A 13,997-nucleotide genomic window follows, 5' to 3' on the forward strand; every position below is an offset into this window, starting at 1 on the left:
AAAATGGTAGACGTACCATCTATCTAATACCAGCTCCGGTTATACCGACCATATAAATACACGTATCAACTGGTGAGTTACTGTAAAATACACCTATGACGGTGGTTTTCCGACTATGCTGAACAAACAAAAACCCATGCATATGATTTAGCTCCGAATTTGCTACACCCGTTTTCAGACCTTTCTGAAATCTCATTTCAAAAGAAGGCCAAATTCTGAAACATGGCAAACTTGACGTGTACAAAGATGCTTTGTTTTGTACTGATCATTTCATCTGTCGGGTCAGTTGCTTCTAACAGACCCGGGACCTGTCCTGAACTGACCCAGTGTTCATGTATGGGCGATCCGCCATTTCAACTCTACTGTACGGCAAGTGGATTTCTCCATTATTTTCCAACACACGTTCTATCAGCTGTATCAACCCTGATAATCCAGTCACCGAAAAACACAATTATCACGACTGGCGACTTCCCCTCTCTGACGCAGTTGAAACTTCTACAGATGTCTCGAAGCAATATAGTGAGCATAGAAGGAAGGTCTTTCGAAGCCTTATCTAGTACGACCATTCTTGACATCAGTAATAACAAACTCAGAAAACTGGAAGCTGGGACATTCAGTGGGATGCACCGGCTGAAAATACTGCGTTTACAGCAAAACCAGATCCATTCCGTCGATGAAAATGTTTTTCTTGGCCTAGACAATTTGGTTATCGTTGACCTGGAGGGTAACTGTCTTTCTCGTATCCCTCCCAAAATCGGGTTCCTGAAAAACATCCGCAATCTCAACTTGTGGAACAACATGATCACAACCGTATCGAGCGAAGATGCGATCGGCCTGAAGAGAGTTTTTCATTTCAAACTGGCAGGAAATAATATTCAATGTGACTGCAGGCTGTACGAAGTGAAGCTGTGGGTTATGAAAAATGCTCTGAGTAACTGGGACATCCCGTGCATTTCCGATGACACTGGCCAAATGAGTCTAGGGAGGATCTCTCCGAAGAACCTGGTTTGCGATTCGCCCGAGGTTGTGGTTGTCCCCCGTAATCAGACTGTTCATGTTGGAGAGAAAGTGTCTCTCAACTGCCAGGCAAATTGTGAGGAAGATTTGATTTTCTCCTGGACTCTACCGAACGGTGAGGACAGACCACCAAGTTACGTGTACTTTAAAAATTACACTCGTGCAAGCAATACGTCGTGTAAAGGTTCGTCTCTGGTAAGATTTGAGATTAAGAAGATGTGCTGCTCAGTTTTGGAGGTTGTTATAGCTGATAAAAACGCAGCGGGCGTATACACTTGTACAGTGGCAGCCAACCACACAAGAAGTGCACAGGCATCTACTGTACTGACTGTCCTTGGTGCTGAATTACGTGTTAAACCCTCATGTGATACAGTGCAAGAAAACAACACTTTTCCAGTAAAGAAAAATATGAAAGTTCAAGATAATATTACAACAAGCAAGAATAGAATAGCTTTAGTGCTTCTCGGAAGTCTTGATCCTGGCCTGTCATCACAAGGTTTAATCTTTGATATACTCATAGGATTAGTAATTGGTTGGTGCTGTTGTTTCTGCATGACTGTTGTGTTTTGTGTAAGAAAGCATGTGGTCAGAGATAAGCAAGGGGATGCACAGGACAATGCTGCAAGGCAAAATTATAATGACAACCAATCCTCTGGTGAAGACAGAACTGGAAAAGGACATTATGAAAATGATGACCAGTTTTATGAAAATGATGATCAGTTCTCCGGTACAGAGAGAGATATGGAAAGACCTTGTGAAAATAATGATCAGTGTTCGGATGAGCACAAAGATGGAGAAGGACATTATGAAAATAATGACCAGTTTTACGAAAATGATGACCAGTTCTCTGGTACAGGCAGAAGTAGAGAAGGGTATTATAATGATGATGACCAGTTTTCTGGTACGGGACAAACTACGAGAGCACATTGTTATGAAAATGATGACCAGTTTTATGAAAATGATGACCAGTTTTATGAAAATGATGACCAGTTTTATGAAAATGATGACCAGTTTTATGAAAATGATGACCAGAACTCTGATATAGGCACAGCTCCGGAAGAACGACATAAAAATGCAAGCCAATATTCCTCTTCAAACTCAGCAATGGAAGGTCAATATGAAAATCACGATTTGCGTTACCATGGATACGAGACAATCCCAGGCAACAATGAATCTGTTCTATCAACGAATGAAGTCTCCAAGGCCGGTATCCAAAACGTTGCACATTTTGACAATGACAAACACAGGAGGTTTGGTCACCTCACCAATAGAACAAGAAACAAGTGCGATAACCAAAAAAATGACAATTCATGTAATATACAAGAAGGACATTATGACAATGATAAGAAAGTGAGGAGAGCTCATGGTGCAAGCAGAGCAACAACAGAGGACAGGGCATCCGACGATGACTACATTTCAGACGATGTTTATGTAACATTTCCAGAAACAGACAATTCCCGAGAACAGCAAACTAGGTTGGGACAAGGACATCTTTCTTGTGGGTATGATGACACTGTTATGTAGAAAACCCAACAATCTGATATGTTGTTGTTGTTGTTGTTTTCAGAAAATGTATACAAGGACACAACTATTCTCCAATGATTTTATTTTAGCACTTCTAGAATGTAAAATAAAAGATAAACATTTTAACAATCATATTCATTTCGAAATACTATCCAATTTTATTTTCTTATTCTTTTGACATTGGCGACAAAATTAATTCATAAGCAAATCAATTATACAAGCCAACTCATCTATCCAAAGAACAAAGCTCCACTAACAACAGTAACATTGTACATACTAGTAAAGTGTAAAATTTTTCATCAATCGATTTCATCATACTTGAGGAAGAAATGTGAATAAGACAGATAAAGTACACTCGAAAAAATTGAGCTTGAGTCTTCAATGGCGAATAGTAAATTACACAATAAATAAATAGCATTTTCTTGGTGACTAGCATGTATGTTTACATGTATAATACAGCTTTGTTTGACTTACAATAGTTCATAGATTTTTAATCAAACTCACATATATCAAGCTTTCATTTTAAAAATTAATTCCTCCATGATACAAACTTTTCTATCAAAACAGGTGAAAAAAAAATTAAGGTACATGTAGGTATTCCCATAACCTTAATGAGGCTGTAGGCGCAACTTGGGTTGTTATCCACGGTGTCTAGGGCACGGTATTGCAAGGCGGAGCCCATCTCTCTCCTTTAACCGCCTTTTACCTTCCCAACCGAAGTCAGGTACCCATTTTTACACCTGGGTGGAGTGAGGAAAGTTGTGTCAAGTGCCTTTCCCAAGGGCACAACATCAGTGACATGTCAGAGGATTCAATCCCAGGACCTCTGTGTTCTAGACCAGACAACCCAACAGTTACACCAACACATTGACGCAGCAAAAAGAGAAAGCTTCATCATTTACAAAAGTTTTCCTTCTTCCGGTTGTGGGTTCTCTTGTTCACTTGTCTGCTCTTGAGTCTCCACTTTAACAGTATCTTCCAAATCTGAAATGTTTGTCATAGTTTCTTCTGTTGGTAGCAAGTTTGTGGTTGCTGTGGCAACTGTGCTGCTATTGGTCAAGAATTGTGAGGGCAGGGTCTGTTCTACGTGCTCATTGGTCACCGTAAGTGGGATGGTATGAGTCGTCTGATTGGTGCAGAACTGTTCGGATATTTTGTCCTGTATCAGGAGTTGTGATTGGCCGATTTGTTGGTCGTAGCCCTTTGCTCCGTCGACATTAACTTGGGTTGTTGTTTCCGACTCCTTTCTGGCCATTTCATCTTCACTCTGCATACAAAAGTTGTAGATTATTAAAAAAAAAGGTTTTAGCGAAATGTTGTTGCAACAGAGCCCCCTTTTGAAAATGGTACAGTCTTACACACTTACATGTAAATCAGCATACCTGATATACCTGTAGCAGCCTCTATGGGTGCCACTCAGCATGTTACATTACCAATACTTTGGAACTTTGAACACTAAAGCTTGAAAATGTCTTTTATTAATTGTCTTCTCTACACAACAGTCATGTACCTTATGATAAACTACCGTAAAATCCCTATTTACGTACGCACTTTTTAAACTTTTCAAGTCGCAAGCAGGTGCTCCAGGCCGACGCCAAAGTCGGGGTGCGTACGTTAGGAGGGGTTCCTCCTCGTAAAAATCTCATATCAGCTTGAGAGTACGGTATATGTAGAATAAATGATACATATATTTAAATTGTTTGACATGTTGTACCCAGAAACATTTTCTCAGTAACCCTTTAAGTCGGTAAACATCATCGGAAGGATGATCATGTCAACCTCTTAACTATCCACCGAAATGCTGGAGAGGGGGTGCGTACGTTAGGAGGGTTTTCCCCCTGAACGTTTCAACTCACTGAGTCAGGCCCGCAATCATCCCCAAATCTGGGGTGCGTACGTTAGGAGGGGTGCGTACGTAAATAGGAATTTTACGGTATATGAATATAAAACAATATCATACAACAGTCGGGATTTAAACTCCTGAACTCTAGTTCCAGAGGTAGATGTAGGATCAATAACCCTAGACTACACATGATATTGCATGCAACACAACAATAACAACGTTGTAACACCCTCGTAAACCAGGACCGCCTATCGCTCGATGTTACATGGCGAGCGTAAGCGGCCCTGGTAAAATGGACCGCTGTATATGGTTATAGCTACGTCACCTGCTTCCCCTCATCGGAAGCAGTGCGCAAAGAACGCTGGGAAGCTATCAACCAATCAGGTTACGTGTTACATCGTTGCTTTGGTTATCCAAAACAACTATCGGCTGACATTTGTTTTGGGTAACCAAAGCAACGATGTAACACGTAACCTGATTGGTTGATAGCTTCCAAGCGTTCTTTGCGCGCTGCTTCCGATGAGGGGAAGCAGGTGACGTAGCTATAACCATATGCAGCGGTCCATTTTACCAGGGCCGCTTACGCTCGCCATGTAACATCGAGCGATAGGCGGTCCTGGTTTACGAGGGTGCGTTGTAAAGATTACCTGTGTTTGGAATATTTTGGGGTTGAGAGCTGACAGGAGTTGGGCTGTTTCTGGTGTGAGAGAGTCGCTAACAAGAGTTGTGCCGTCACTCATGGTCGTCTCTACCTGGGATACCACATGTTCTGGGAGAATAACAGGGAGGAAAACACGGCTATCAGGGATGGCAGACTTCACCCTTTTTATCAGAAACAAAAACATAAACATGCAGCAAACCTCTCTTGATAATGATATAACAAGAGCCTTAACATACCTTACGGATTCAAACAAACAAATAGGTCACTATCCTCATTTGAAGAAATTTTAAACTCGAAGGTGCAAAACTGTACACTGAATCAATTTTGCTGCAGTTTTCAAAATGATCAACAGGGGGCAATTAATCACTTTCAATTCATTAGAGAAAAGAATCCAGATATTGTTTCAGAGTTTGTTCAAGGATTCAGTTCATAAAGCCAACTGGGCCCCCAAGCAGCTTTTTGAAACTTAAGTGGCCGATTTGAGTCTTTTAGAGCTTTGAAAGAGAAATCGAAGGAAGTAAAAAAACATTGTCATAATTTTTGGTACGTATATAGATAGCTGTACCTCTGCCATGGTTGGTTGTAAGTGTGACGGTGACTGTCTGAGTGTGAGGTCCGTCTGCGTCCCCCTCCCCACACCCTGGGGGCTGACACCCCACCGGCCACAGCTGACTCTGTAAGTGCTGCGCTGCCGCCGTCTCTAAACTGGTGTCTGGAGCAGACACCTGAAATAACACACAGGGATAAGCAATCTTGTATACATGTAGAGGTAAAGGTAAGGTAAAGGTAGTCCCATACTGTACTGAGCCTTTTCTTAAGGTCGTAGGCGAAGTGCTTTGAATCTGCTGTGTCTAGGGCATGGTATTGGAAGGTAGAGCCCATCCCTCTCCTTCCAATACCAATTTTTCACCCCGACCAATCAACCTCTTTGAAACCCAGATTTGAATCAGCCATGACCCGGCAAATCGCTTTTTAAGTTTCCTTCACGACTAAATCTGGCAAAACAAACTCGCCAATGAGCTTTTAAAGGTGTCAGCTTTTAAAGGGTGTTTTCTAAAGGATGTATCATTTCCCAAAGTGACAAAATTGTCAATCTGAAAACATCCTTTAAAAGCTGACACCCTCCCACATCTCACATCTGGATTACGCAGTGCCCATAACTGGTAACATTAGCTCAGCAGTTACCGTAGTGACAGCGAGTTCTCCGCGCTCGATGGCCATCTGCGCCAGGTGCACGTGGTTCTGGATGTCGTTCACCGTCGGGAAGTACGACAGGTTGTGTCGCTCGGGCACCATGTCGCTCCCACCGAACAACTCCTTCTCCACAAACTTCCTGTAGAAAACAGAAGTCACCTGGTAAATTTAACAAAAGTTAAATGGAGAGACATGACCATAGCATGTCCAAAAAGCCCCAGCAATTCCAGAACAACCTGCTAGTCCAAACTATCCAACATGACAGGTTGTGTCGCTCAGGCACCATGTCACTCCCCCCAAACAACTCCTTTTCCACAAACTTCCTGTAAAAGGACACATAGTCCCGAAAAGTCATGTAATTACAGGGACCTTGTTCAACCAGTTACAAAAGAGAAGACACGTCTTACTGAATAAAAAGACTTTTTTGAAAGGGTCTTTTTATTCAGTGACTTACCAACCTGATGAAACTATTCACAGACATGTCTTACTGTTAGGTTTCATCTAATGACATTGTTCTGTATCACAGGCCATACCATAAAAAGGTAGGTAAAGGCAGTCCCATTGCCAATTTGAGACTGTAAAGAGGCAGTGGGCTGTCAATCCACTGTGTCTCAAGCACAGTATAAGAAGACGGAGCCTATATCCCTCTCTTTCCACCACCTTTCCAGATAATTTTTACACCAAGAACAACGTCTAGGCAGAAATCAAACCTGTGACCAGTGTAATTTTTCTCATTGACCTAAGCGTTAAGGATCCTGCCTATAGTGATAACCTGTCTACTGTGTGGAGTCACCAAAACGGACCACAATAGCCCTTGTTGCCTACCTTACTGCTTTCCTGACTTGGTACACTTCATTCATACCAGACGCGACCAGTTCCCGGATCTTAGAGGAGACGCGCGGGTGAAGTCGTGACGAGGCTTCCATGTTGCACACGGAGAAGTCTGCGAGAACGTGGTCCTGAATCTCGTCATGGAACTGGTGAGCCTCTGGAGTGGGCAGCTGTACATACTGTCTGTAAAAGAATTGGTATAATAAAGTCAAACCAGGTCTTGTACAAGTATCTTGTCACATCTACCAGTGCCAAACTCAAATCATACAGAGTACAATGCAGGTCAAGCGCCGCCACCTAGAAAAACAAGCTGGTTTTGCACCTGAAGTGATGTATCAAAATAACTGAAATTGTTCCCTAATATGGAAAATCATGAGTTAAAATGAGAATTTTGGAACCAAAATAACAAAAGAAACATTTCCTTACCTCTCCTCGCCTCCGTGCTCCAGTCCAGACTCCTTCAGCGAGCGGAATGCTCTCTCCTGCGCCTGCCTCAGAGCCTTACGGTCCATGCCGTGTCTCAGCTGAACTTTGAACTGCGGAAACTTACGCACCTTCTTGATATAGATTCTGGGGAAAAAAAGCGAAATATAGAAAAAAATTTAGCCGGAGACTAATCTGGTTCAGTCCCTGACAAGGTAGAAAAAAATACCTTCTTTCCTTTTTTATTTGTTTAAATCTTCATGGCAGAAATACACAGAATATTATACAATACACAAATGTACTCCTCAACTACGTTGGTCTTGAAGAAGTTCCCAAACCTTGCGGGACAAGTCGCCTTGAAGCCCTGTTTTCCATTCCTCTCCTGCTCTCCTATTTTCTTGGCCACGATTCCTTTTCTCCTGGGTCCAAATTGGCATTCTTGTACTATAGCTCTGCTCCCTGGAACAAAGATAGCACAACTAGAATCAATCATTCCAGTCTACTTCATGTCTTGAGTCGATTCTTGCCTTAAAATAATGATGTACCTTTCTTCAGAACTGAAGAAATCAATCATAGACTCTTATATATTTTAAGTAATGGTATTATCCAGAATCTGAACCCTTACACACATGACCTGATTGACCTCCGAATGCATTTAAGTTACTTGGCTTCCCACTGTGCTATTGCACCGGTAATGATAAGATAGCGGGAATAAAACTTTCCTGAAAGATATAAATCCTAAATGTCGTGCTTAAATGTATAAAGAACTAGAGGAAAAAAACTACACCTTAAACTCTCTTAAACTCTCTATCCCAATATCCCAAGAACTATTTATCTATTTATTTAAATATGGACCATAGCATGTCCAGAATACAAGATATTAAAATAAAAATTTCCGCTGCAGTACTGTAGAAAGCAGTTAGGAGACCCATTATCAAACTTCACCTTCATTTTCTCAACCCCTACCCACATAACAAATATACGGATCCAACCACAGCTTCTTGAGTTATGCTGTTCAAAAACAGACGTACAGTCACACACACACACAAACATCCAGACAAACTGCACCGAAAACTTACCAATGTTGACAAATGGAATGCCATCAAACGGTACATATTGTGACTTCCACATGAGGCGTGTGGAGGGTTTGCCTGGTGTTGGAGACTGTCGCGTGCCCCAGAAGCTCTGTGTCTGCTGTTTATGGTACGTCAGGAGAAGGTCAAGCTCTACATCGTTCTCAACCCATCCGCGAAAAGAGTCGCCGATTTTCTGTATCAAGGTAAAGACAGAGAAAGAAGCTGAAAATTGCAGCATTGTTATCAAAGTTTCTAAGACAGTGAATACATTAACACTATCCTCTTCATCAGTCAACGTACTTACATTAACACTAAACAAGAACTTTAGAAGGATATGAAACCTGTGAACAAAAATGGTTCAGATTCACTACTAACCTAGGAACACAACACCAAATTTTATGTCACGTTGTAATATTCAATTTGTAGGTTTTCTTCCTTTGTTTTAGATAGAACTATATGTATAAACTTACTAGACAGAATTGTAAAGGTTAATGTGAATACAATAGGAAATTTTAATCAGGAAAAAGATGTATGCATAATTTTTATTGTCGCTCCATTATAATCTTTTCCTGCCAACTTTACTTTTTTTATCGTCCTAATGCAACTAACCCTCATTTTGCTACAACTATATGTACCTTCCCTTGCAACGTTTAATTGTATTTTCCCTGAAAACATCCTGGATTACCGGTACCTTAGCTTGAAAGTTCATCAGTGTTGGTATAAATCATTCTGAAAAAGTTTTAACTGTAATTTTCGACACAAAAATTGGACTTACCCAAATTTTTAACTGTACGACACCAGTCTTTGCCAAGGAATGAGCAATCCACTGCTGACATGACACCACATTATGCAGATAGCATTAAAAAAAAAGATTATGTGACTCGGTGAGCAGTGGATCATACATTGCAGAAAGTCTTTAGACAGTAGTCTTTAGACAGACTTTCTGCAACTTATGATCCATTGCTCACCAAGCAATAAGTTGCAGAAAGTCTTTAGACAGTCTTTAGACAGACTTTCTGCAACTTATGATCCACTGCTCACCGAGCTATCTGCATAACGTGCCGTCATCTCAGCAGTGAATTGCTCATTCCTTGACAAATCCTGGATTACCATACATTTCACACAGGCTTTAGCTAGGCATGCGTCCATGCGTCTTTTGGGTATGATACTAAAATAACAAGGAAGGTTGACGCCCTCTTTTTCAGCTGGACGTACAGAGGACCCCTGTTTCCCTGATAATTTCATATAGATGTTACAGTGTTACTGTTGCTTTTTAGTCCTACCAGACACTGGGACAGCATGGAAACTGATTGACATGCAAAGCTACCAGGAAATTGTTAATCAATAGAGCCCATTGGGAGACAGAGAGGGAACCAGCAGTTTTTTGGGCTTAAAATGGTCTGCTAAAAGTACGATAAGACTAGAACACACCTAACCCCCGCATCACAGCATCCCCCCCCCCCCCATTTTTGCACCTACATGTATAAGACTTGTCTATAAATCCTAGCTAAAAGCCTGATTACCATATATTTCACACATGTTACTATCACTCACTAGGGAGACACTCCTATGAGCAGGTGTTAGGAAAGATTACTGTTTGAGTGTCGCTGGTTTATGACAGTTTTCACTTTCTGACAGGCACCACTGGGGGGCTTTACTGTCAATTTCAAGCAACCTGAGCCATGTTAAGTACTTTCAGCATTGATAGCTTTTAAAGAGTGCATTGCAGGTAACTATGCTCACATTTCATATTCTTAGATAAGCTTAGGGCGCTAAGTAAATGTTTTAGATCAGTTCTGCTGGCTAGAAGGGAATTTCTACTGTCACAGTATAATCATGTGTTCATGCAGCCGTTTATTTTTTTGGAAAGTAGTACTCTTTATGTAGTCACTCACTCACTCACTCATTCACTCACTCATTCACTCACTCACTCACTCACTTTCTCACTCACTCACTCTTACTCACTCTTACTCACTCACTCACTCACACACACTCACTCTCTCCCATAGCTTTTACATACTACTAACTGTTTATCAAGTGTTTCTGTCATCATTGAAGACCACAGGTTACTTTGTCAAACAATTTAGGTACAGGTACATGTCTGTATGTATTCTATCAGCACCTGTACCTGTACCTGTACCTAGTGTTTAATTTATATTTAGGTACTACACACCTCCACCCCCATGCACACAACCTAGCTGCCCAGGGGGAACACCCGTCGGGAAGGTCCTGTTGAGGAGGTGGTGACATCATCTGACGATAGCTTTTCTAGACTGACCGCAGCTATACCGTTTAAGTAATGAGTCTGTTGTAGTCCTTTTAACAGGCCCAAGAAACCTCTTCAAGCACAGGAAACCCCTTTTATGTCCCTTGCAAAAGATGAATGCAGCTCCAACCAGTATGCCCTTTTCCCGGATTCAAACCAGTGTCTCCCAGTTACCAACTACTAATAGAACCAGGAGCTCAACTGTGAGGCTGCTACCAGTTGAGCTTATGGGAGGACCCTCATCAATAACTTAAATAAGCATAGGACATTACCTCCACCCCACGTAACCTAGCTGCCCAGGGGGGACACCCGTCCGGAAGGTCCTGTTGAGGAGGTGGTGACATCAGCGTGATGGTGGCTACGTCGTCTGACGACAGCTTCTCTAGACTGACCGCAGCGATGCCGTCGGGCGGAAGTCTCTCCAGTGTGGTGGTGGCCTGGGTTAGATCGTGGATGATCTCTGTAGACTGAGGGTGATCATCAGGATCTGGAAGGTCACAGATACAAACAAGGTCACATACCAGGGGGCCCAAAATCGACCTTGAATTTCGGCTTCACAACACCCACCCATATACCAAATGTCATTGTAATCCATCAATTGCAAGAGGCTCTTGAGTTATGCTGACTGGAGTGATGCAGAAACACAAACAGACAAACAGACAGACAGACAGACCCAAAACAATATCTCCATTTTTCATGGAGATAAACAAGAGACTGATTGAAGCTTAATTCATTAGTTAATTGACACACCAAAAAGTACTGAAGGTGTATAGAAACTCTCGTATGGTCAACTACAAACTACAATTAATCAAATCTTAATTCTATTTTCTTTAACATTAGTAATTCTGTAATATCATGTTACAACCAGGTGGGGCTAATAGCAGGTTTCAATATCTTTTCTGATAACAAAGCAACCTTTCGTGTCTTTACATATTTTTGCATTGTGAGAGTTGGCACAGCTTTTCAATGTATCGGTTCGTGCTTATCTCTGTTTCTGCCGCCCTTGGGCCACACAGTTGTGCAAAGATGTACAAAATGGGGCTAGTCACTAATGCAGTTCTAGTAAGTAGTAAAACTTATCAATAAAATTCCCCTTTTTGTGCTCAAGTTGTGCATACCTGTGTGCTCATGAGTGTTCTCTTGGGAGTCGTGTGATTGGCTGACGGTGATCATGTGAGGGGCCTGGGCCTGGCCGACTGCTGATTGGCTGACAGGGATCACATGATACAGCTGACCCTGTGACCCATCACTGCCGTTAAGTGCTATCATCTGAAAGACAGAAGTTAATGTTAATTTTAACCCTTCCATGCAATATGATGTATAACTCTAAGGCAGTACCCATCTCTGTTTCTATAGCCCTAGGGCTACATGGCTGTGCACGCATAGATAATACTTCATGACAGAGATCTCCCAGAGAAATATAGAGCAGGAGAGGGTGCCAAGCATGTAAGATGCATGCCTTGAGGGGAAGGTCTGTTGAATTTTGCCTTTTCCAGACACAAATTGAAGTCATTTCTTGCAACTTCAGCTTTACATCACATCTGCAATGAATGAAATCTGGAGTTTTGATCAAAATTACTGGGGGAAATACTGGAAAAAGAAACACCAATGTCCTAAGTTCTTCCAATCTGATGAAATTATTTTAGGGATTATAACTATATAAGACTGAATGTTTTCCACCTGAGCGACAGCCCCACTGACAGTCATCTGTCCCATGTTGCCCTCTGTACTGACAGGAATGATCTGCACCACTTCCATGGGCTGGCTGGTACTGGACTGACTCACACTTACAGGTCTGTCTGTGTCATCCTGAAACAAACAACACACAAAAATAAAATATCAACTGTAGAGAACATATTCATTTGCAATAGAGTCAAACCTACAAATGTACCAGTGACCACCTCTACATATAAGGGCCACCTGGCCAAATTACTTTTGTTGGTGGTCCCTTTAAGTTAGATCTTTTTCCCGTTTACACAGGCATCAAGAATCCTGTATATAGTGACCAACTGTCCCCTGAGTAGTCTAAATTTTGGGCAGGTTTGACTGTAAGTGTAATAGCAAACTGATAAAAATATACCTTTGTTTGATTTGATATACCTTAAACAACAATGACTACTACAGAGAGTAATGTATGTATATGTATGGATGGATTGATGAATGGATAGATAAATGGATGGATGGATGGGTGTGTGTGTGTGTGTGTGTGTGATGGATGGATGGATGGGTGTGTGTGTGTGTGTGTGTGTGATGGATGGATGGATGGGTGTGTGTGTGTGTGTGTGTGTGTGTGTGTGTGTGTGTGATGGATGGATGGATGGATGGATGGATGGATGGATGGATGGATGGATGGATGGATGGATGGATGGATGGATGGATAGATAAATGGATGGATGGATGGATAGATAAATGGATGGATGGATGGATGGATAGATAAATGGATGGATGGATGGATGGATGGATGGATGGATGGAGGATGGACGGATGGATGGATGGACGGATGGGTGTGTGTGTGTTGGTGGATGGATGAATGGATGGATGAATGGCTGGATGGATGAATGAATGAATGAATGGGGTAGATATAGAAGGGTGGGTGCATGCATTGGATAGATATTAAATGAATGCAGGGAGGGATGATAGCTGATGCTTAATGATTTGAACAAATAAAGTTGACAGACAGAAAGCAGAACAAACTAAAAGGTTCTCAAAAGCTGTCAAACTAAGAAAAGTTTCATCAGACATTGTCCAGTGAGTTAAACCACTTTACTTTGTACCTGCTGATATATAGTCCCTGTTGCCACACTGCCATCTGTAGAGCCTGCTGCACTCACGATTTCTGTCACTCCTGTGATGGCATGGTGGACAACCTGCATCTGTTCTTCTTCTGAGGACATCTCTGTGACTTAAGCTTACTGCCCTGTGCAATAACAAGAAATTGTACAATCATATTACTGTACATGCAGAAATATTCGTGGTGATTTTATGTTCGCGGTTTTCGCGGCAACCGTTTCACCGCAAACTTAAAACCACGGAGAACATTTTTGTCCAACACTGTAGGAGAATGTGACTATAGCGCTGTCGGAAACTTAAAACCACCGCAAACACTCCATTTTCGGCTTAGCGCGAAATGAAAACCACGCGAACTTAAATGCATTTACAGTA

At 41.8% G+C, this 13,997-nt stretch overlaps 1 protein-coding gene across 1 annotated transcript; it reads right to left on the reverse strand.

Moving 5' to 3' along the window:
- Positions 1-2,606: 2,606 nt before the first annotated feature.
- LOC136421689 (calcium-responsive transcription factor-like) lies at positions 2,607-13,762 on the reverse strand. Its single transcript, XM_066409167.1, has 12 exons — positions 13,610-13,762; positions 12,516-12,644; positions 11,954-12,104; positions 11,108-11,322; positions 8,573-8,762; positions 7,832-7,952; positions 7,497-7,640; positions 7,065-7,253; positions 6,231-6,378; positions 5,611-5,770; positions 5,032-5,153; positions 2,607-3,808 (listed from the first exon to the last, which is right to left on the reverse strand). The coding sequence occupies exons 1-12, from the start codon at positions 13,727-13,729 to the stop codon at positions 3,440-3,442; spliced, it is 2,058 nt and encodes a 685-aa protein (XP_066265264.1). The 5' UTR covers positions 13,730-13,762; the 3' UTR covers positions 2,607-3,439.
- Between the last annotated feature and the right edge of the window lie 235 nt (positions 13,763-13,997).

Source organism: Branchiostoma lanceolatum, chromosome 16, assembly GCF_035083965.1.
Source record: "Branchiostoma lanceolatum isolate klBraLanc5 chromosome 16, klBraLanc5.hap2, whole genome shotgun sequence".
Lineage (NCBI taxonomy): Eukaryota > Metazoa > Chordata > Leptocardii > Amphioxiformes > Branchiostomatidae > Branchiostoma > Branchiostoma lanceolatum.

Bases quoted from the DNA above. Each gene is read 5' to 3' on its own strand.
- LOC136421689 (XM_066409167.1), bottom strand. From the start codon at position 13,729: ATGTCCTCAGAAGAAGAACAGATGCAGGTTGTCCACCATGCCATCACA. The intron at 8,763-11,107 runs GTAATGTCCTAT...ACCTTGATACAG, and splicing joins CTAGGTTACGTGGGGTGGAG to AAAATCGGCGACTCTTTTCG. The intron at 6,379-7,064 runs GTAGGCAACAAG...TGTTTTCTACAG, and splicing joins CAAGTCAGGAAAGCAGTAAG to GAAGTTTGTGGAGAAGGAGT.